Consider the following 21,083-nt stretch of genomic DNA (forward strand, 5'->3'; position numbering starts at 1 on the left):
CCAACTTATTGTGTAATCTTTATGTACAAGGGCCGATGAACACCGATACGTTATATCTATAATTTCCCTTCATTATTTCTCTTCATATGACAAGGATTAAAAAGGATTTGCCAGTAGAATGTCGACTTGATGACAACTGATGATGACTGCTAGCTAAGACTTTGAAAGTCTATTCAAAGCTACTGTAGATAGAACGTGATTTGATGTCATTCTATCTGTGGCCAATGACCTTGCCTTCTTGGATGGGCACTTCTAATATAACTCTATGGCAGAACCCAAGGGGCTAACATTTTCGAGCTCTAACCTTAGAATTGGGGATGACATACTGTCCCATGAGTGACAGAAAACTGATTCAATCATGACAGAAAACTTAGCCAGTCTGGCTCAACACTTTGTATTTTCCGCTGGCTGCCCCACCACCACAGAAAGCACTGAACTAGGCTGAAACACCTGCATTTTGGAGCTGCCTTACTCAAGAAAGCAAAACAGAGACCATGTTTATATGCAGCTTTATTAACTCAATTACAATTTTTTTTGTTACATTGTTTGCAAACTGATGTGACACGTATAATGTCAAAATAACAAACACAACAGGCAAGCCCCCCCAAAAACATGTTTTTTATCTTTTTTATTATATAATTTTTTTACCTAAAAGTGTGGTGCTCAAAACAGGTGGGGCTCTGCCCCACCCTGTCCTGAATGACGGGTCGCCGTTGCTAAGGTCATGGACCACGAAAAGATGTACAGCAACATTCATCCTGTTAAAGCCCATGGATTACGAGCAAATTACCATGTGTTGTGCTGGCTGGTGTTACTCTGAATGATTTGTGTGTCCACTTGGCAGTTTATTTACAAACACCGTAATCATCTCATTAAAAGCTACTTGGTGCTCATCAGAAGACACTGCCTTAGCCCCAATGTGCTCCCATTAAACCTCTGCATTCAAAACATATTTTGATAAGCACCAGAGTGGTAGAACTAAGCCGTTTTAACCAAGCAGACAGATGGTATACTGTAGTTTGCATTTATGGTGCAACTATAACCCAATATCATTTTGGAGCTTTAGGAGGAAAATTATATTTACTGTAACAGAAATAAGACTGATCGTATCCCAAATGGAACATGATTAACATTCATAAAATGCTAGGGTTGTATAATATTAACACAAGGTTATTTTAGGAATGCGTAGTTAAATTGCAACTTGCTCAGAGGAAAGATAAAATGTTACATTTTCCCAGTGCTACATTATGCATGTGCCCTTTTAGAGATGGGGAAATGTATATATTCTATTTCTTCCTATTTTATTACGTTAATGACATTTACAGAGTAATATTAGTTTTTGAGTGGGGAAAATAAGTTATGAATATCAACCTTATTGATTGGATTTGTTGTGCCTTTATGAACTTTTCACTGGCTATTGTTGTCCCTGGTTCACTAAGAGTCATTTTAATACATTTAACTCTGAGATGTAAGATGTTTGACAGTGTTCTCAATATGATCAATAACAATCTCACTATGAAGATATTCTTGGGATTTTCTAGCTGCATATTCAACACATGTTGGTTGTAGCTACAGTGTATTACTCTATCCCCTAAGTATTTGTTAGACGTTTAAACAAATACATATCAACGTTAAGAAGGTACACAAATAAATTATTGCATGCGATAGCCACTATTCATTCGTTTTTGCATCAGAGGAAGTGGTAATTCAATTAGTTTTTGCAACAGAGGAAGTGGTACATGAGAGTACCTCTTGTAAGACAGTGTGTACACAATAACCTCATGATAGAGAACCCGGCAGCCTAATTAGTCTGTGTGGAGCTGGAGTCAGAGGATCAGGTTAAAATATTGATGGTACAGTAGGCCTATTAAGTTAGTGGTAGAAGACTGGATCTAGATATGTATTTACAAAATATAGAAATGGTGAAAAATTATGAAAATAGTTCATGACAAAAAATACTTAACTATTACCTCAACTGAAGGACAAAGGCAAAAGTGCCTCAAACAGGCTAAACACCCATAAACTCAAGCATCTGAGTATGGCATAGCTAAAGTAACAGCATGTTACCAAGACAATGATCTATTCCTGAATGAGGAGAAAGTGACTAAATGGTAGGTCTATTACAGCAACGGACAGAAGTTACTTTTCGTAGCAGGTTAGGAGAACTTTCTAAAATTCTCCCGACGCGACTAAAACCTTTTTACAATAGCTTTACACAATCTAGCCCCAATGATGCTAAAAGGACATGCCCTAACCTATTATTAGCATTTCTGATAAACAATGAAAACACCCCCACAGCAGGAGAAACCAAACACAGAGAGGTGGACAACCGGTGTCTGATGCTGCGTTCATAACATTTAGTAAATTCGTTAATACCAGCATACCACTGGGGGAATAACGTGTTGCTCCCAGTTTACAAGTAGTATTTTCGGAGTTCCCCACTTGTAATGAACGCAGCATGAAGCCCTGAACCGACCTGGGCGTGCTCCCCTTGGAGCCAGTTCAACACAGCAATGGTGAGTAGAACATGTTGGCAATTGGAACAAAGAAATTAAAACATTTCAACAACAATTAAAGGTAGTGTATGTAACCAGATTCTGCTGTTTATACATACTGTTTAAAGGGACTAGTGATAGCATAGTTAGGGAAATGTCCATGTGACAATAGCTCTCAGGCACAAATCCCATATACCTACCTACATGTCAAATAAAATAACATTTTATTGGTCACATACACATTTAGCAGATGTTATTGCGCGTGTAGCGAAATGCTTGTGTTTCTAGTTCCAAAAGTGCAGTAATATCTAACACATTTAAAGTATGTTAAAAGGGTACAAAAATCTACTACTGTATATTCATGAGCTAGCTACTCATGTTTTTGCATCAAAAGGAGTACTGAGAGCACCTCTTGTAGACAGTGTGGACTGTGTATGCTAAAATAGGTGCCTTACCTAGGCTCCCTGCCTCAGAGTTTATACAGTAACCTCACCAAAAACAGCCTTGTTTCAACTAGTGGTGTTGACTCCCCACTCATCATTTTCCAGCCACACCTACCCTGAGTAATTACCTTTACACGCACAGACAGCCTCGTCCAGCCAGGGGGCTGGCTGCGGCACAGAATACAAATGGCCCATAAAAATGCCTTCAACTGCCAATTAGTCAAGCAAGATATGTACTGAGTTTGCTATTAATAACCTATTACCACAAGCCGGACAAAGATGGCACAGCCTAATGAGAATTTGATTGTCATATTTGTCTTGAATCCTGTTAAAGATTACAAATGTCAGAGGGCAAACATTGTCAGGAGCCTCTTCTGATTTCTTGCTGAAGTTTGTATTTTCCCCCCCTCCGTTCCCAAAGTATAGAAGGTAGAGTGGGGTGTGAAGGCAATCCTCTCTGCTACAGGGTCGAGTGTTTGGGTCAAGGCCATGGCCAAGGTTTAGTGGCTGTCAGGCGGCAATGATAGAAAGGTCAGCCCAAGCAGAGCTCGGGGCAGAACAGACGGGTTCATATCAAGGTTATAGTGTGCTTTATGCTACACAGCAAAACACTACTGGGCTGTGATGAACTGCAGCCTTATACAAGGACACAGATGCAAAATAACAGTATTCATCATTGTGCTACTGTTATATTACTATTGAGTAATGCTAATGGTAAATAAAAAAATAACTACCTCTGTAGCTCTGGGGATAAAATACATTGTTCGCCACATGATTTCTGTCATTGTGTTTCATAGCAGTCCATCAGATTCTGCTGTAAATTAAAGTTATCTCTCAATCTGTTCCTACAAGGGCTCCTCCTCCCCTGTGTCTATAAAGCAACTCAATCTTCTAACACCACCACCCAGCAGCAACCCCTAAGAACAAGGACACGCTGATTAAAGACACTAATATCCAAATAATTACTTTTTACTTGATTTATATATTTTTCGCACAATACTGGGACACAACATTAGCAATGTGTGAGGTAAATTCATTGTTCTAAGTCTTTATTCTGTCTCCACTTCCTCCAGATTGGTCTTGCATTTTGGATCCAATGACTGAATGAGCTTGGTTCAGTGTTGCCAGGCATGGAGCAGATGGATTGTAAGCCTTACCAGTCGTTGTCCAAGGCCCGGAATGAGATGGAGCTCGCCTACACCAGCTCCTCAGACGAAAGCGAGGACGGCAGGAACCTTTGCAAATCCTACACATCCCGAGAGACCCTGCCCGACTACGGCCAGGAGATGAGACTAAACTACAACAGCCACAGAGCCAAGCGGAAAACAGTGGAGGAACACACTGGAGGTACGCTATAACCACACACCACAAACTAGTTTAGCCAGTCACAATGAGATTGTTAAATAGTAATTCAATTGAAATAGTCATTCGTTTTGATTGGTAACTGTGCTGGGGGCATTTATACGCTAAATGCCCATTACATTTTGTAGTTATTGATAAACGCACAGGTTCCAGGTTAATCAGTTTTCCCTGCACAGGTTATGGTCAGTTATGATGTCAAAATGGCAGAGAGGTTGCAGGGGGAGACAGGCAAATGCAGTGTGATTGTATGCATGGTAAGACTTATCATGACATTGCAGCTAGCCAAATGAATTTTACAATCTCATGTCCCCGTATCCACATATCCCCTGGTAAATTTATGAAAACTCTACTCTGCTGCTACCTGCAGTGACTATGGAAGGATTGCATGCTAATGTGGAAGGTAGACTCGGTTGAATGTTGTTGTGAAAAATGTGAATTACAGAGGTAATGCAGTTATTCCATAAATTGTTTCCTCGTCTAGCTAGTCACACATAGGAGCTTTTTAACACCTTAGGGCTGTGTTGGGGTTTGGGGGGTGGGATGGGATAGGGATGGGGGGGGGGGGGGAGTGTATAATTATGTTTGAATTGACTTTTTCTCTGTACAATATAACACAATCACACCTCTATTCTAACCACTCTAAACAATGATTGTTAGGAAATGAGAATAGGAAATGAGTGTTACAGGGAAAACACAAAACTCACTTATCGAATTATGAATGGTTTTAGTGGTGATGTTTCTGCTCAGTTTTTCATTGCACAGTCTATATTGTTATCTACCTTGTTCACTGAACACATAGTGTGCTGTATGCCATCACTGTCTCTTGAAGGTTCCTCATACAAAAATGTCACACGGTCTGGTCTGCTTCAGGAAGACATAAAATACCACTATGGAGGTTATTTCAGGTCCCATCTAAACCACTGGTTGACTGTTTACCTTTCACAGTATACAGTTGAAGTCGGAAGTTTACATACACTTAGGTTGGAGTCATTAAAACTTGTTTTTCAACCACTCCACAAATTTCTTGTTAACAAACTATAGTTTTGGCAAGTCGGTTAGGACATCTACTTTGTGCATGACACAAGTCATTTGTCCAACAATTGTTTACAGAGATTATTTCACTTATAATTCACTATCACAATTTCAGTGGGTCAGACGTTTACATACACAAAGTTGACTGTGCCTTTAAACAGCTCGGAAAATTCCAGAAAAGGATATCATGGCTTTAGAAGCTTCTGATAGGCTAATTGACATAATTTGAGTCAATTGGAGGTGTACCTGTGGATGTATTTCAAGGCCTACCTTCAAACTCGGAGCCTCTTTGCTTGACATCATGGGAAAATCAAGAGAAATCAGCCAAGAATTGTAGACCTCCACAAGTCTGGTTCATCCATGGGAGCAATTTCCAAACGCCTGAACAAACAATAGTACGCAAGTATTAACACCATGGGACCACGCAGCCGTCATATAGCTCAGGAAGGAGACTCATTCTGTCTCCTAGAGATTAACGTACTTTGGTGCCAAAAGTGAAAATCAATCCCAGAACAACAGCAAAGGACCTTGTGAAGATGCTGGAGGAAACGGGTACAAAAGTATCTATATCCACAGTAAAATGAGTCCTATATCGACATAACCTGAAAGGCCGCTCAGCAAGGAAGAAGCCCCTGCTCAAAACTGCCATTAAAAAGCCAGACTACGGTTTGCAACTGCACTTTTTGGAGAAATGTCCTCTGGTCTGATGAAACAAAAATAGAACTGTTTGACCATAATGACCATCATTATGTTTGGAGGAAAAAGGGGGAGGCTTGCAAGCCGAAGAACACAATCCCAACCGTGAAGCACGGGGGTGGCAGCACCATGTTGTGGGGGTGCTTTGCTGCAGGAGGGACTGGTGCACTTCACAAAATAGATAGCATCATGAGGGAGGAAAATTATGTGGATATATTGAAGCAACATCTCAAGACATCAGTCAGGAAGTTAAAGCTTGGACGCAAATGGGTCTTCCAAATGGACAATGACCTCAAGCATACTTCCAAAGTTGTGGCAAAATGGCTTAAGGACAACAAAGTCAAGGTATTGGAGTGGCCATCACAAAGCCCTGACCTCAATCCGATAGAAAATTTGTGGGCAGAACTGAAAAAGCGTATGCAAGCAAGGAGGCCTACAAACCTGACTCAGTTACACCAGCTCTGTCAGGAGGAATGGGCCAAAATTCACCCAACTTATTGTGGGAAGCTTGTGGAAGGCTGCACAAAATGTTTGACCAAAGTTAAACAACTTAAAGGCATTGCTACCAAATACTAATTGAGTGTATGTAAACTTCTGACCCACTGGGAATATGATCAAATAAATAAAAGCTGAAATAAATCATTCTCTCTCCTATTATTCTGACATTTCACATTCTTAAAATAAAGTGGTGATCCTAACTGACCTAAGACAGGGAATTTTTACTAGGATTAAATGTCAGGAATTGTGAAACTGAGTTTAAATGTATTTGGCTAAGGTATGTGTAAACTTCCGACTTCACCTGTATCAGGGGGAAACGAGCACTTGTAAGATTGGGGGAACAACACAATCACAAAGTCATTGTAAAAGAAGGATGATTTCTAGGAGCTACTGTAAGGTTTCCTCACTACAGCTGTAGTTTATGATGTCAATTCTACATAGGACCTATACGAAATATATTTGTAAGGTTATTGTGCGTAAGTATGTACAGGCACAGAACATGGACGTAAATAGAAGATTATGACATTATCTTAATAGTGATAGTACATGTGTACCGCAGTAGTTAAACTTTGATCAGTGTTGCTGTTTTCATTGTTTTACATGGAAATTCTTCTAACCCTATTCTGTCTCTTTATGCAGTCCTGGAATAATTTCAGTTCTGAAATATAGTTGACATGACACATTCCTTGATCATTGTAAGTTAATTGAAGGAGTCATTTGAAGGTAAGAATTGAAGAATAAAGTCATGCTGAAAACGTCTTCAGTATTATGACTATTATTTCTATAATAATTTATATGAGGATAATTTCTTATATTGCCTATCAGTAGTTGATCATCTGATGATTAGAGTAGGTATTTCTAAGTCAAATGATGATTTACACTTTCTAAAGATATAACACAACAATTATTTCACATATAGTAGTATACTGTATATGAAGGCAACATGTGCATATGCATAACACCTGAACAGCATCTCCCTCACATTGATATGATTAACAGTGCTATATTTCTAATCACATGATCATTTATATACTGTAGTATCTTATTTTCCTTAGATTTACCTTAAAATGTATGCGAATGATGGAAGATGCATATTCTTGTCTTAACTGCAAATGTGAGCTTAAATCGGCTTTCAGCTCCCATGTATTAGGGTATTCAAATGATACACCGAACAAAACATTTTGTTCTGGTTACCTTGGAAACTGCATAAAATGAACAAATGACATTTGCTTGGAGCAGCATCTTTTTCAACCTGAACAGATTCATTGCAAAACAATATGCACATGATTTCAGCCCCTATCTGGAGAGGACAACATTATCAGGAGTGATTGGGAAAAAATGTATACAGTTACATATCGCAATATTTAGGATGATATTATATTGATACTTTGACACCAAGTATCAATTTGTAAAATAAATACAAAAAATACATACTGTATACAGTGAGCTCAAAGTATTGGGACAGTGACATTTTGGGGGGGGCTCTGTACTCCAGCATTTTGGATTTTAAATTATACAATGAGTATGAGGTTAAAGTGCAGACTGTCAGCTTGAATTTGAGGGTAGCATCCACGTAAATGTAGAAGTGTTTAGAAACATATTTTATAAAATTTTGGTATTTTAACCCCTTTTTCTTCCCAATTACGATCTTGTCTCATGTCTGCAACTCCCCAACGGGCTCGGAGAGGTGAAGGTCAAGTCATGCATCCTCCGAAATATGACCCGCTAAACCGCACACCCACCCGCTTAACCCAGAAGCCAGCCGCACCAACGTGTCAGAGGAAACACCTCTCAACTGACGACCGAGGTCAACCTGCAGGCGCCCGGCCCGCCACAAGGAGTCGCTAGAGCGCGATGAGCCCCCGGCCAAACCCACCCCTAACCCGGACAATTGTGCGCCGCCCTATGTCTTACTTCAATTAGCCACGAAATCCCTAGTTTGAAAGCGAATGTTTTCCAGAAGCTGTGCAGTGCCATTTCACCTGAATTTACCCATACGTGGGCTAGCTGCCTAGCAGAGTTTCAGCCAATGAGCTTCAGCCCCTCGCCATTTGAGTTACAGCTAGCAAGACACACACACACACACACACACACACACACACACACACACACACAGTAGAGCGAGAGAGAGAGCAATGACGTGGTTCACATATCTGCACATTTGTGACATAGTACACAATTTTCAGGGACCACTTCTGGCTTGGGGCGCTACCTTCCGAACTACTGGTGAAAAAGTATACAAAGGTACCAGAGAATATCTTTAAATAGTGAGTCAACATGTTTTCAGCACTTTTATTTCCATGACTGATTAAAACTTGGTTTTATTATGGCTCTCTCTTGTCTCTCTGCAGCAGACTTATAGTGAGCAATATGTTTAGAACATCAAATCGCAATACATATAGAATGGTAAGAATCGCAATGCATATCGTTTCAGCACCTAAGTATCGTGATAATATTGTAACATGAGGTCCCTGGCAATTCCCATCCCTAGTTTTCAGTGCTCATTTGTGTTCATTTTTTGCTGTTGCCTCCATTTTGCGGCTGTGATTTTAAGGGGCAGGAGGTTGGAGAGAGGTATTCACTGACAAGAAATTGGTCAAGGACATGGGTTCCTGACTGGCATAATTAGTGTAGAGATTATTACTTGAGAGTGAGGTCAGGCAAGTCACCTTGGTGAGGGATTCTCAAGAGCAGTTTAAAGAAAGACGACCCCTCTCCATATGCAAGCCGCACCGCAGTGTTGAGTACAGACCATGGCCACAGACTGATATTACGGAGTCTAGTCACACAGGATTTTGATCTACGCCAGATTATTGTGCAGCCCAGACAAACCCATTGAAACTGTTGCTAAAACAATTTAACTAAAATGTTTTTTTTTTTATGATCAATAAATTAATTAAATACCTTTTATCACTATACAGTATAACAGGCCTCGGTAATCTGCAATCATTTACTCTCAGTGCTCAGTTTATTAGGTACACCCATCTAGTACCGAGTCACACCCCCTTTTCCTCAGGAAACGGAAGTGTTTCTCAGTTGGTGTCAAGGGACCTAACGTGTGCCTGGATAGTTCCGCACACCATTATACCCCCACCATCAGCCTGTACCGTTGACACCAGGCAGGATGGGGCCATGGACTCATGCTGCTTACGCCAAATCCTGACTCTGCCATCAGCATGACACAACAGGATCCGGGATTCGTTGGACCAGGAAATATTTTCTGACTGCTCAATTGTCCAGTGTTGGTGATCGCGTGCCCACTGGAGCCGATTCTTCATGTTTTTAGCTGATAGGAGTGGAACTCTGTTGGTCGTCTGCTGCAATAGCCCATCCGTGACAAGGACCGACGAGTTGTGTATTCTGAGATGCCGTTCTTCACACCACTGTTGTACTGTGCCGTTATTTGCCTGTTTGTGGCACGCCTTTTAGCTTGAACGATTATTGCCATTCTCCTTCGACCTCTCATCAACGAGCTGTTTTCGCCCATAGGACTGAAGCTGACTGGATGTTTTTTGTTTTTTGCACCAGTCTTTGTATACCCTACACACTGTTGTGCGTGAAAAGCGCAGGAGGCCGGCCATTTCTGATCATACCATGCTCAAAGTCGCTTAGGTCACTAGTTTTTCCCATTCTAACGTTCAATCGAACAGTAACTGAATGCCTGTCTGCCTGCTTTATATAGCAAGTCATGACCAAGTGACTCACTGTCTGTAGGAACAAACTATTTTCATTAATGGGGTGGTGTACCTAAAAAACTGGCCACTGAGTGTATATCACACTTATCTAGTTTTGATAAGAAAATGTAATTAGATAATGTACAGTTAATGTCTGTGTGTAATGGTAAAGTGACGGTACTCTGTTATATTTCATTCTTGTTTAGTTATGTGACCCAGACTTTATCACAAATATCTCTAAGGTGAAGTCAATTCGCTCTCAGCAGTGTAAATGTTGATAAAGATTGATCCGCTACTGTTGGAAGTTATGATTTGACCAAACTGTGCAGAACAGATTAGGAATAAAATAGGATGCGTCATCCTCTTTGGTGTAAGTGAATTTATTGTTGAAAAGGATGTACATAGACACTTTTCGCAGCTGGTATGTAGGTGCAAAACTGACGTGGAAGAAGTGTATTTAATTTTCCCAGGTAAGTGCTTCGTTAAATATTTTTGCTGCTCTTTCAAGTGAAAACAAAACTCGCCTAATTATGTCCCTCCAACAATGACCTAGAAATCTGAAAGTGTTTTTAGTTTCCACGCTTGCGAGTTAAGATTAGTATTCTTAGTTCTGAATTATTTGAAGGATATCGTATTGTTTTCCATCTTGAAAGGTAACTGGAGGAATCACTGTTCAGCCATCCCTGATCTGGAGGTGGTGAAAACAGATGGTGCTCCCAACGCCTCATTCTGTGAGAATACTCACAGCATCCACACACTTCCACAATGCCTCTCCAATTTCTGAACATCCAATGGAGAGAGAAAAATATATGTTAGTTTTTCTTCTATTCTGAGTGGATCTATACTTATGAACTCTTGCTTAGACTTTTTTTCCCCCCCGAAAATGCTATGTTAGCTTTTCCCCTGAGATTACATGGCACACATAGCCCTAAGATAACATGACCAGCATGATTATTTGTGTAACAAATTCCACAACAGCCAAATAAAAAGATTAACGTATTTGGATGTGATCAAACACTTTCATGAAATTGTTGTTAACAGATGAAAAAAAAATAACACGTTCTGCTAATCAAAGTTACTAAAATCACATGTTTGATTGACTGGTCAAATAGCTCTCAGTGTAGTGAGCCTAGCACCTGACAATTTTTGCAGTTTGCAGTAAGTGTTCGAATCGCAGATTAGATGTTTTTTTTTTCTTTGTAATGTGGAATTACATTTATTGTGTTACTTTGTTAAGAATACATTAAATGAGGAGCTGCGTCTTTCTTCAGCCTTGTAGACAAACACACTGCTAATAATCATGTATTACATATATTGCATATTACATTTACATTTAAGTCATTTAGCAGACGCTCTTATCCAGAGCGACTTACAAATTGGTGCATTCACCTTATAATATCCAGTGGAACAACCACTTTACAATAGTGCATCTAAATCTTTTACGGGGGGGTTAGAAGGATTACTTAATCCTATCCCAGGTATTCCTTAAAGAGGTGGGGTTTCAGGTGTCTCCGGAAGGTGGTGATTGACTCCACTGTCCTGGCGTCGTGAGGGAGCTTGTTCCACCATTGGGGTGCCAGAGCAGCGAACAGTTTTGACTGGGCTGAGCGGGAACTGTGCTTCCTCAGAGGTAGGGAGGCAAGCAGGCCAGAGGTGGATGAACGCAGTGCCCTTGTTTGGGTGTAGGGCCTGATCAGAGCCTGAAGGTACGGAGGTGCCGTTCCCCTCACAGCTCCGTAGGCAAGCACCATGGTCTTGTAGCGGATGCGAGCTTCGACTGGAAGCCAGTGGAGAGAGCGGAGGAGCGGGGTGACGTGAGAGAACTTGGGAAGGTTGAACACCAGACGGGCTGCGGCGTTCTGGATGAGTTGTAGGGGTTTAGTGGCACAGGCAGGGAGCCCAGCCAACAACGAGTTGCAGTAATCCAGACGGGAGATGACAAGTGCCTGGATTAGGACCAGCGCCGCTTCCTGTGTGAGGCAGGGTCGTACTCTGCGAATGTTGTAGAGCATGAACCTACAGGATCGGGTCACCGCCTTGATGTTAGTGGAGAACGACAGGGTGTTGTCCAGGGTCACGCCGAGGCTCTTAGCACTCTGGGAGGAGGACACAAGGGAGTTGTCAACCGTGATGGCGAGATCATGGAACGGGCAGTCCTTCCCCGGGAGGAAGAGCAGCTCCGTCTTGCCGAGGTTCAGCTTGAGGTGGTGATCCGTCATCCACACTGATATGTCTGCCAGACATGCAGAGATGCGATTCGCCACCTGGTTGTCAGAAGGGGGAAAGGAGAAGATTAATTGTGTGTCATCTGCATAGCAATGATATGAGAGACCATGTGAGGATATGACAGAGCCAAGTGACTTGGTGTATAGCGAGAATAGGACTGGGCCTAGAACAGAGCCCTGGGGGACACCAGTGGTGAGAGCACGTGGTGCGGAGACAGATTCTCGCCACGCCACCTGGTAGGAGCGACCTGTCAGGTAGGACGCAATCCAAGCGTGGGCCGCGCCGGAGATGCCCAGCTCGGAGAGGGTGGAGAGGAGGATCTGATGGTTCACGGTATCAAAGGCAGCAGATAGGTCTAGAAGGATGAGAGCAGAGGAGAGAGAGTTAGCTTTAGCAGTGCGGAGAGCCTCCGTGACACAGAGAAGAGCAGTCTCAGTTGAATGCCCAGTCTTGAAACCTGACTGATTAGGATCAAGAAGGTCGTTCTGAGAGAGATAGCAAGAGAGCTGGCCAAGGACGGCACGTTCAAGAGTTTTGGAGAGAAAGGAGAGAAGGGATACTGGTCTGTAGTTGTTGACATCGGAGGGATCGAGTGTAGGTTTTTTCAGAAGGGGTGCAACTCTCGCTCTCTTGAAGACGGAAGGGACGTAGCCAGCGGTCAAGGATGAGTTGATGAGCGAGGTGAGGTAGGGGAGAAGGTCTCCGGAAATGGTCTGGAGAAGAGAGGAGGGGATAGGGTCAAGTGGGCAGGTTGTTGTGCGGCCGGCCGTCACAAGACGCGAGATTTCATCTGGAGAGAGAGGGGAGAAAGAGGTCAAAGCACAGGGTAGGGCAGTGTGAGCAGGACCAGCGGTGTCGTTTGACTTAACAAACGAGGATCGGATGTCGTCAACCTTCTTTTCAAAATGGTTGACGAAGTCATCCGCAGAGAGGGAGGAGGGGGGGGGGGGGGGGAGGAGGATTCAGGAGGGAGGAGAAGGTAGCAAAGAGCTTCCTAGGGTTAGAGGCAGATGCTTGGAGTTTAGAGTGGTAGAAAGTGGCTTTAGCAGCAGAGACAGAAGAGAAAAATGTAGAGAGGAGGGAGTGAAAGGATGCCAGGTCCGCAGGGAGGCGAGTTTTCCTCCATTTCCGCTCGGCTGCCCGGAGCCCTGTTCTGTGTGCTCGCAGTGAGTCGTCGAGCCACGGAGCAGGAGGGGAGGACCGAGCCGGCCTGGACGATAGGGGACAGAGGAAATCAAAGGATGCAGAGAGGGAGGAGAGGAGGGTTGAGGAGGCAGAATCAGGAGATCGGTTGGAGAAGGTTTGAGCAGAGGGAAGAGATGATAGGATGGAAGAGGAGAGAGTAGCGGGAGAGAGAGAGCGAAGGTTGGGACGGCGCAATACCATCTGAGTAGGGGCAGAGTGAGAAGTGTTGGATGAGAGCGAGAGGGAAAAGGATACAAGGTAGTGGTCGGAGACTTGGAGGGGAGTTGCAATGAGACTAGTGGAAGAACAGCATCTAGTAAAGATGAGGTCAAGCGTATTGCCTGCCTTGTGAGTAGGGGGGGAAGGTGAGAGGGTGAGGTCGAAAGAGGAGAGGAGTGGAAAGAAGGAGGCAGAGAGGAATGAGTCAAAGGTAGACGTGGGGAGGTTAAAGTCACCCAGAACTGTGAGAGGTGAGCCATCCTCAGGAAAGGAACTTATCAAGGCGTCAAGCTCATTGATGAACTCTCCAAGGGAACCTGGAGGGCGATAAATGATAAGGATGTTAAGCTTTAAAGGGCTGGTAACTGTGACAGCATGGAATTCAAATGAGGAGATAGACAGATGGGTCAGGGGAGAAAGAGAGAATGTCCACTTGGGAGAGATGAGGATTCCAGTGCCACCACCCCGCTGGCTCGATGCTCTAGGGGTATGCGAGAACACGTAGTCAGACGAGGAGAGAGCAGTAGGAGTAGCAGTGTTATCTGTGGTAATCCATGTTTCCGTCAGCGCCAGGAAGTCTAGGGACTGGAGGGTAGCATAGGCTGAGATGAACTCAGCCTTGTTGGCCGCAGACCGGCAGTTCCAGAGGCTGCCGGAGACCTGGAACTCCACGTGGGTCGTGCGCGCTGGGACCACCAGGTTAGAGTGGCAGCGGCCACGCGGTGTGGAGCGTTTCTATGGCCTGTGCAGAGGGGAGAGAACAGGGATAGACAGACACATAGTAGACAAGCTACAGAAGAGGCTACGCTAATGCAAAGGAGATTGGAATGACAAGTGGACTACACGTCTCGAATGTTCAGGAAGTTAAGCTTACGTTGCAAAAATCTTATTGACTAAAATGATACAGTACTGCTGGCTGGTGGAGTAGGCTAGCTAGCAGTGGCTGCGTTGTTGACTTTGAACGTGTAGCTGGCTAGGTAACCTCGATAGTTTCAGTACTACACCTTGTCATGATACAAAGCAACTTTGTAGCTAGCTAGCTAACATAACACTAATCAAGACGTTCCTTGTAATGTATTTAGTTTCTACAATGCTGCTCGTCGGTAATAGTTGGCTGGGTTAGGAAAAATGGCGTCGCGGGGGACGGAAATAGCTGGCTAGCTAACCTCGATGGCTGGCTAGCTAACCTCGGTAATTACTAGACTACACAATTATCAAGCTATGACAAAGACAACTAAGTAGCTAGCTAGCTAACACTGCACTAGTCAAATCGTTCCGTTGTAAAGTATTAGTATCTACAGCGCTGCTAGTCGGTAACGGTTGGCTAGCTAGCAGTGGGTTAATGATGACTAGGTGTGTTGACTAAGTCTGGCGCCGCGTCGCGGCTGGCTAGCTCACCTCGATAATTACTCAAACTACACAATTATCTTAGATACAGAGACAGCAAAGACAACTATGTAGCTGGCTAACTAACACTAACACCACACTAATCAAGTCGTTACGTTGTAATGTAATAGTTTCTACAGTGCTGCTAGTCGGTAGAAGTTGGCTAGCTAGCAGTGATGACTAGCTAGCTAGCAGCTAGCAGTGTTGACTACGTTAGGAGGACGAAGATAGCTTGCCTCGATAATTACTCAATTACTCTAAACTACACAATTATCTTTGATACAAAGACGGCTATGTAGCTAGCTAAGAAGAATTGCTCAGATCAAACAAATCAAGCCGTTGTAATGTAGTGAAGTGTAATATTACCTGTGGAGCGAAGCGTAGTGTGACTGCTTGCTCCAAACACCACACCACACCAATGTTGTACATTCAACTGTACAACATTGTTCATGCATTATTCAAATTATCTACTTTGTCACATATGTGTTATTTGAATCGAGGACCAGCAGAAAGTTTTTTTCTATAAATAAAAAAAACTCTTAATAAAAAAAGTTTCCAAGCACACCGCATTGCCACCTGGCAATGATAACAAATTACAGTACATTACTGCTGTCTGACAATACCATGAGCCTATCTGAATTAGTTTTGATGATGTTCTATTAACATCCTATATTTTTTTTTTCTCCATAAAAGCACATGGATGTGTGTGAAATAGATAAACAAAAACGTGGAGTTTTGTCATATGAGAAAACGTTACTTTAGAATTTTGTCTAACGTTAGTAGCCTAGTCAAGGATGCATCATGTAGGCTTGGGCGGTATCCAGATTTTCATACCTTTGTACCATCCTTGTGCCATCCCGGGGTACACAGTATTACCAGCATTGAACATAAGGGGTGCTATTTTCAAATGCAGAATACCCCACTGTAATCTGAAGGTTAGCAATGCACGTAAATACCCATAGCGGATGCTAGCTAAATGCTAACAAGTGCATGCAAACATTGTATACGGTCTCTGACAAATTATTTGCAGGACAGACAGCTCATAGTTATACAAATAACAAACAAATGTTACTCACAGTTTTCTGCACACACAAAACATTAGACAGAATGGTCTTAATCCAGGGTGGAATTCTCAGCAGTTACCAAGAGAAGCTTGATTTTGCAAGAAGCTAACCACTTTGATAACTAGCGACTAATACCTTTTACAGAACCCAATTCATACAGTCCCATTTTCACCACATTCTTGCCAGGATAAGCATTTTATATCTCCCGTGCACTTATAGGCAAGTTTAGGAGCGGAGTTAGATGTGGGCCGATGTGGTTGGACGTCTATTTGAATAAATCCATTGAATATAAACCATCACAAAGAAATAATTGTAATTTATTTTAGGTAGGTCCTAAGAAACATTGTAAAACTAAAGTTATTTTCAAAATAATATGGCATATTTTGAGTTTAATGATGTTACTGGTCTGGACAGCCTAAAGGCTACATGGGTGCGCCATGCACATGAAATCAATAGTATTTTGTTAATTAAACAGACAAAACACTTAGACTACCCTGATCACAGTCAACACACATTTTATAGTTGGCTAAGAATGTAATGACATATAACAATATAACTTGCGTCACGGCAACGTGTGGAACCGCAAAATAATAGGCCTACATGTCATGTGACTCCAACATGCAGGAGGGGTGAAGTCAGGCGCAGGAGACTCCGGTACGTGGGGAAAATACGTTTTAATGAACACAGTCCAAAAGTGCCGTAAAACAAGGCAGGGTACAGAACTCAAGCGACAGGTAAGAACCCTAAATCGAGTCGGGACGCAGCCCAGCAAACCCTATAGCCTAATAACGAACGGCAGAGGAAAATCAAATCCCCAACCTACAATACAATGACACAAAATAATCCTGCACACTCCCAAACCAAAACATAGACTAAATACCCCCACTAATAACTAACTCAAAACAGGTGCTAACATAAAACAGACATCACCAAATGAAAATGAAAAGGAGATCGGTGGCAGCTAGTAGGCCAGCGACGACGAGCGCCGCCCGAACGGGGAGAGGCGCCACCTTCTGTAGAAGTTGTGACACTACACTTGATTTAGGCTACATTATTGCATGCAAAATGTTTCTAATCAGTGATCGATTTGCAAACAAATAGATGAGCTATACCATCTCCACTTAGTTGCCCAGCCAGAGAAGTCACAAATAGACAGATGGAGATTCAGTAAAACAAAATTGATTGATTAAGACAAGTCGCAAGCTTTTGGTCGGCCTAGGCTACTAAGCGACTGCGAGTGAACAGCAAAATAATCCACTTGTTTGGCCTAAACTAAAGTGTATTCGGAAAGTATTCAGACCCCTTGACTTTTTCCACATTTTGTTACGTTACAGCCTTATTCTAAAATTGATTATATTTTATAAAATGACTCGTCAATCTACATACAATACCCCATAATGACAAAGAGAAAATAGATTTTTAGAAATTTTAGCAACTGTATAAAAATAAAAAAAATACCTTATTTACATAAGTGTGCTATGAGACACGAAATTGAGCTCAGGTGCATCCTGTCTCTACAACTTGAGTCCACCTGTGGTAAATCCAATTGATTGAACATGATTTGGAAAGGCACACACCTGTCTATATAAGGTCTCACAGTTGACAGTGCATGTCAGAGAAAAAAACCAAGCCATGAGGTCGACGGAATTGTCCGTAGAGCCCTGAGACAGGACTGTGTCGCGGCAAAGATCTGGGGAAGGGTGCCAAAATATGTCTGCAGCATTGAAAGCCCTCAAGAACACAGTGGCCTCTATCATTCTTAAATGGAAGAAGTTTGGAACCACCAAGACTCTTCCAAGAGCTGGCCGCCCAGCCAAACGGAGCAATCGGGAGAGAAGGGCCTTGGTCAGGGAGGTGACCAAGAACCTGATGGTCAACCTGACAGAGCTCCAGAGTTCCTTTGTGGAGATGGGAGAACCTTCCAGAAGGACAACCATCTCTGCAGCACTCCACCAATCAGGCTTTTATGGTAGACTGGCCAGACAGAAGCCACTCCTCAGTAAATGGCACATGACAGCCCTCTTTGAGTTTGCCAAAAGGTACCTAAAGACTCAGACCATGAGAAACAAGATTCTCTGGTCTGATGAAACAAAGACTGAACTCTTTGGCCTGAATGTCAACCATCATGTCTGGAGTAATCCTGGGGGATGTATTAAAAATGTGCAAAAATGTCCAAAAATATGGTTTTGTTTTGTCATTATGGGGTATTATGTGTAGATCGATGAGGGGAAAAAATCAGTTTAATCTATTTTAGAATAAGGCTGTAACTTAACAAAATGCAAATGCTCTGTACATACGCGAACATGCTGGCAAAATGTTATGATTGTCGCTAATAAATGAGCCAACTAGACAAGATTATCATGAGCAGCACTCACCTCAATTTAGCTAACATTTCCACAGCCTAGTTGTAGCCTAACCAATAACCCAAACGGAGATTTAGTGAGAAAAAAAATCTGGAATTGATTGATTTATCAAGACGGTGCTGAAATAGTTGAAAGTTGACCACACGCAGGTAGGCTATTGCTTCAATTGTATTATAACAATTTGATCCCTTCAATTTCGTTAGCCTACTTTAGTAAAAATGTTCGTTATTCAGTGATATCTATTCCCACAGTAATTCTCTATGGATCCATCCAGTCGCGGTTAAGAAAACAGTGCATGTGGTGGGCTATGCAAAGAGATCGGTGAAGTGACATGCCTCTCAAAGTTTAGAACTGCCAGGGGGATAGTGGTAATGGACACCGCTTAGCAACCATCAAGAGCTTAAGAGCGTAATGCGTATTATTGCCGCCTCAGCATTATGGCTACATTTCATAATAAGGCAGAACTTTACCGCAATCATTACTAGGGTCGGTTGGCGGAAATAAAAGTATCGGCTTTGTCACCAGCAATACCTTTCATGTATATAAAAAAATTGGCAAGAAGTTGGCTGGATGCTAAAGTTGACAGGAAAAGGTGTTGGTTTAAAAAGTGTGTAAGTTAGCAAACCAAATTCACAAGTGCAGAGTATTTAGCACATTTTAGTCAGTTAATTTAATAGTTATTCTAAGATACAGTATATAGCAGGCAAATATATAGTTGTGTGTTACTAGATTACCTGGTGCAGAGTGACTCACAAGGCTCCGGTCTCTCGTCGCTGTGCACTTGTTAACGTTGTATTTTCAGAAAATAAGTTTACGTTTAAGCAATAGTTCAATAAGTTTAGGAAATAAGAAATAGTGCCAGCAAAATTCAGGAGAGGATATGCCAGCAAAGTTCACTGAACTAATGTAAATATTGCTACAGAAAATGGTAGACAGAATGTTCCGTATTAGCCTGGCCCCAGATCTGTTTGAGTTTTTGCCTACTCCATTGTCAAGCCAAACATAATTGTTATTGGTACGTTTGGCATGACAATTCCATAAGGAGTTGGCAAGAAAGCAGGAAAACAGACTGTCACCCAGGCGATACCAGATTATCCTGACGTAAGGGATATGAAGACACAGTGTAGGTCAATGTACAGTACAACCCAGTATACTGATAAATGTACATTACCATTCATAAGTTTGGACACACCTATTCATTCAAGGGTTTTTCTTTATTTTTACTATTTTCTACATTGTAGAATAATATTGAAGACATCAAAACTATGAAATAACACAAATGGAATCATGTAGTAACCAAACAAGTGTTAAACAGATTCTTCAAAGTAGCCACCCTTTGCCTTCATGACAGCTTTGCACACTCTTGGCATTCTCTCAACCAACTTAATGCGTTTGAGCCAATCACTCGTAGGGTGGTATACAGAAATAGTCCTATTTGGTAAAATACCATATTATAGCAAGAACAGCTCAAACAAGCAAAGAGAAATGACAGTCCATCATTCTTCAAGTGCAGTCGCAAAAACCATCAAGCACTATGATAAAACTGTCTCTCATGAGCACCGCCACAGGAAAGGAAGACCCAGAGTTACCTCTGCTGAAGAGGATAAGTTCATTAGAGTTACCAGCCTCAGAAATTGCAGCCCAAATAAATGCTTCGCAGAGTTCAAGTAACAGACATCTCAACATCAACTGTTCAGAGTAGACTGCGTGAATCAGGCCTTCATGTTTGAATTGCTGCAAAGAAACCACTACTAAAGGAAACCAATGAGAAGAAGAGACTTGCTTGGGGCAAGAAACACGAACAATGGACATTAGACTGGTGGAAATCTGTCCTTTGGTCTGGTGAGTCCAAATTTGAGATTTGTGGTTCTAACCCGAGTGTCTTGGTGAGACGCAGAGTAGGTGAATGGATAACCTTCGCATGTGTACATCCAACCGTGAAGCATGGAGGAGGAGGTGTGGTGGTGCTTTGCTGGTGACGCTGTCAGTGAGTTATTTAGAATTCAAGGCACACTTAACCACCATGGCTACTACAGCATTCTGTAGCAATACGCCATCCCATCTGGCTTGCGCTTAGTGGGACTATCATTTGTTTTTCAACAGGACAATGACCCAACACACCTCCAGGCTGTGTAAGGGCTTTTTCACCAAGAACGAGAGTGTTGGAGTGCTGCATCAGATGACATGGCCTCCACAATCACCCAACCTCAACCCAATTGAGATGGTTTGGGATGAGTTGGACCTCAGGGATGGAAAAGCAGCCAACAAGGGCTCAGCATATGTGGGAACTCCTTCAAGACTGTTGGAAAAGCATTCCAGGTGAAGCTTGTTGAGGGAATTCCAAGAGTGTACAACGCTTTCATGAAGTCAAAGGGTGGCCACTTTGAAGAATCTCAAATTTAAAATGTATTTGTATGGTTACTACATGATTCCATATGTG

General features: G+C 42.4%; 1 protein-coding gene across 3 annotated transcripts in view; it reads left to right on the forward strand.

Annotated features, from left to right (window-relative positions):
* Nucleotides 1-21,083, forward strand: part of LOC106603321 (teneurin-1) — a 188,205-nt gene that overhangs the window by 43,961 nt on the left and 123,161 nt on the right. For all 3 annotated transcript variants that reach the window (XM_082974568.1, XM_014196852.3, XM_082974570.1), the window contains exon 2: nucleotides 4,012-4,285. In XM_082974568.1, coding sequence (XP_082830694.1) covers nucleotides 4,069-4,285 — 217 coding nt within the window. In that variant the 5' untranslated portion in view covers nucleotides 4,012-4,068. The remainder of the gene's footprint in view (nucleotides 1-4,011; nucleotides 4,286-21,083) is intronic.

The sequence above is a fragment of the Salmo salar genome, chromosome 04, assembly GCF_965601325.2.
Source record: "Salmo salar chromosome 04, fSalSal1, whole genome shotgun sequence".
Lineage (NCBI taxonomy): Eukaryota > Metazoa > Chordata > Actinopteri > Salmoniformes > Salmonidae > Salmo > Salmo salar.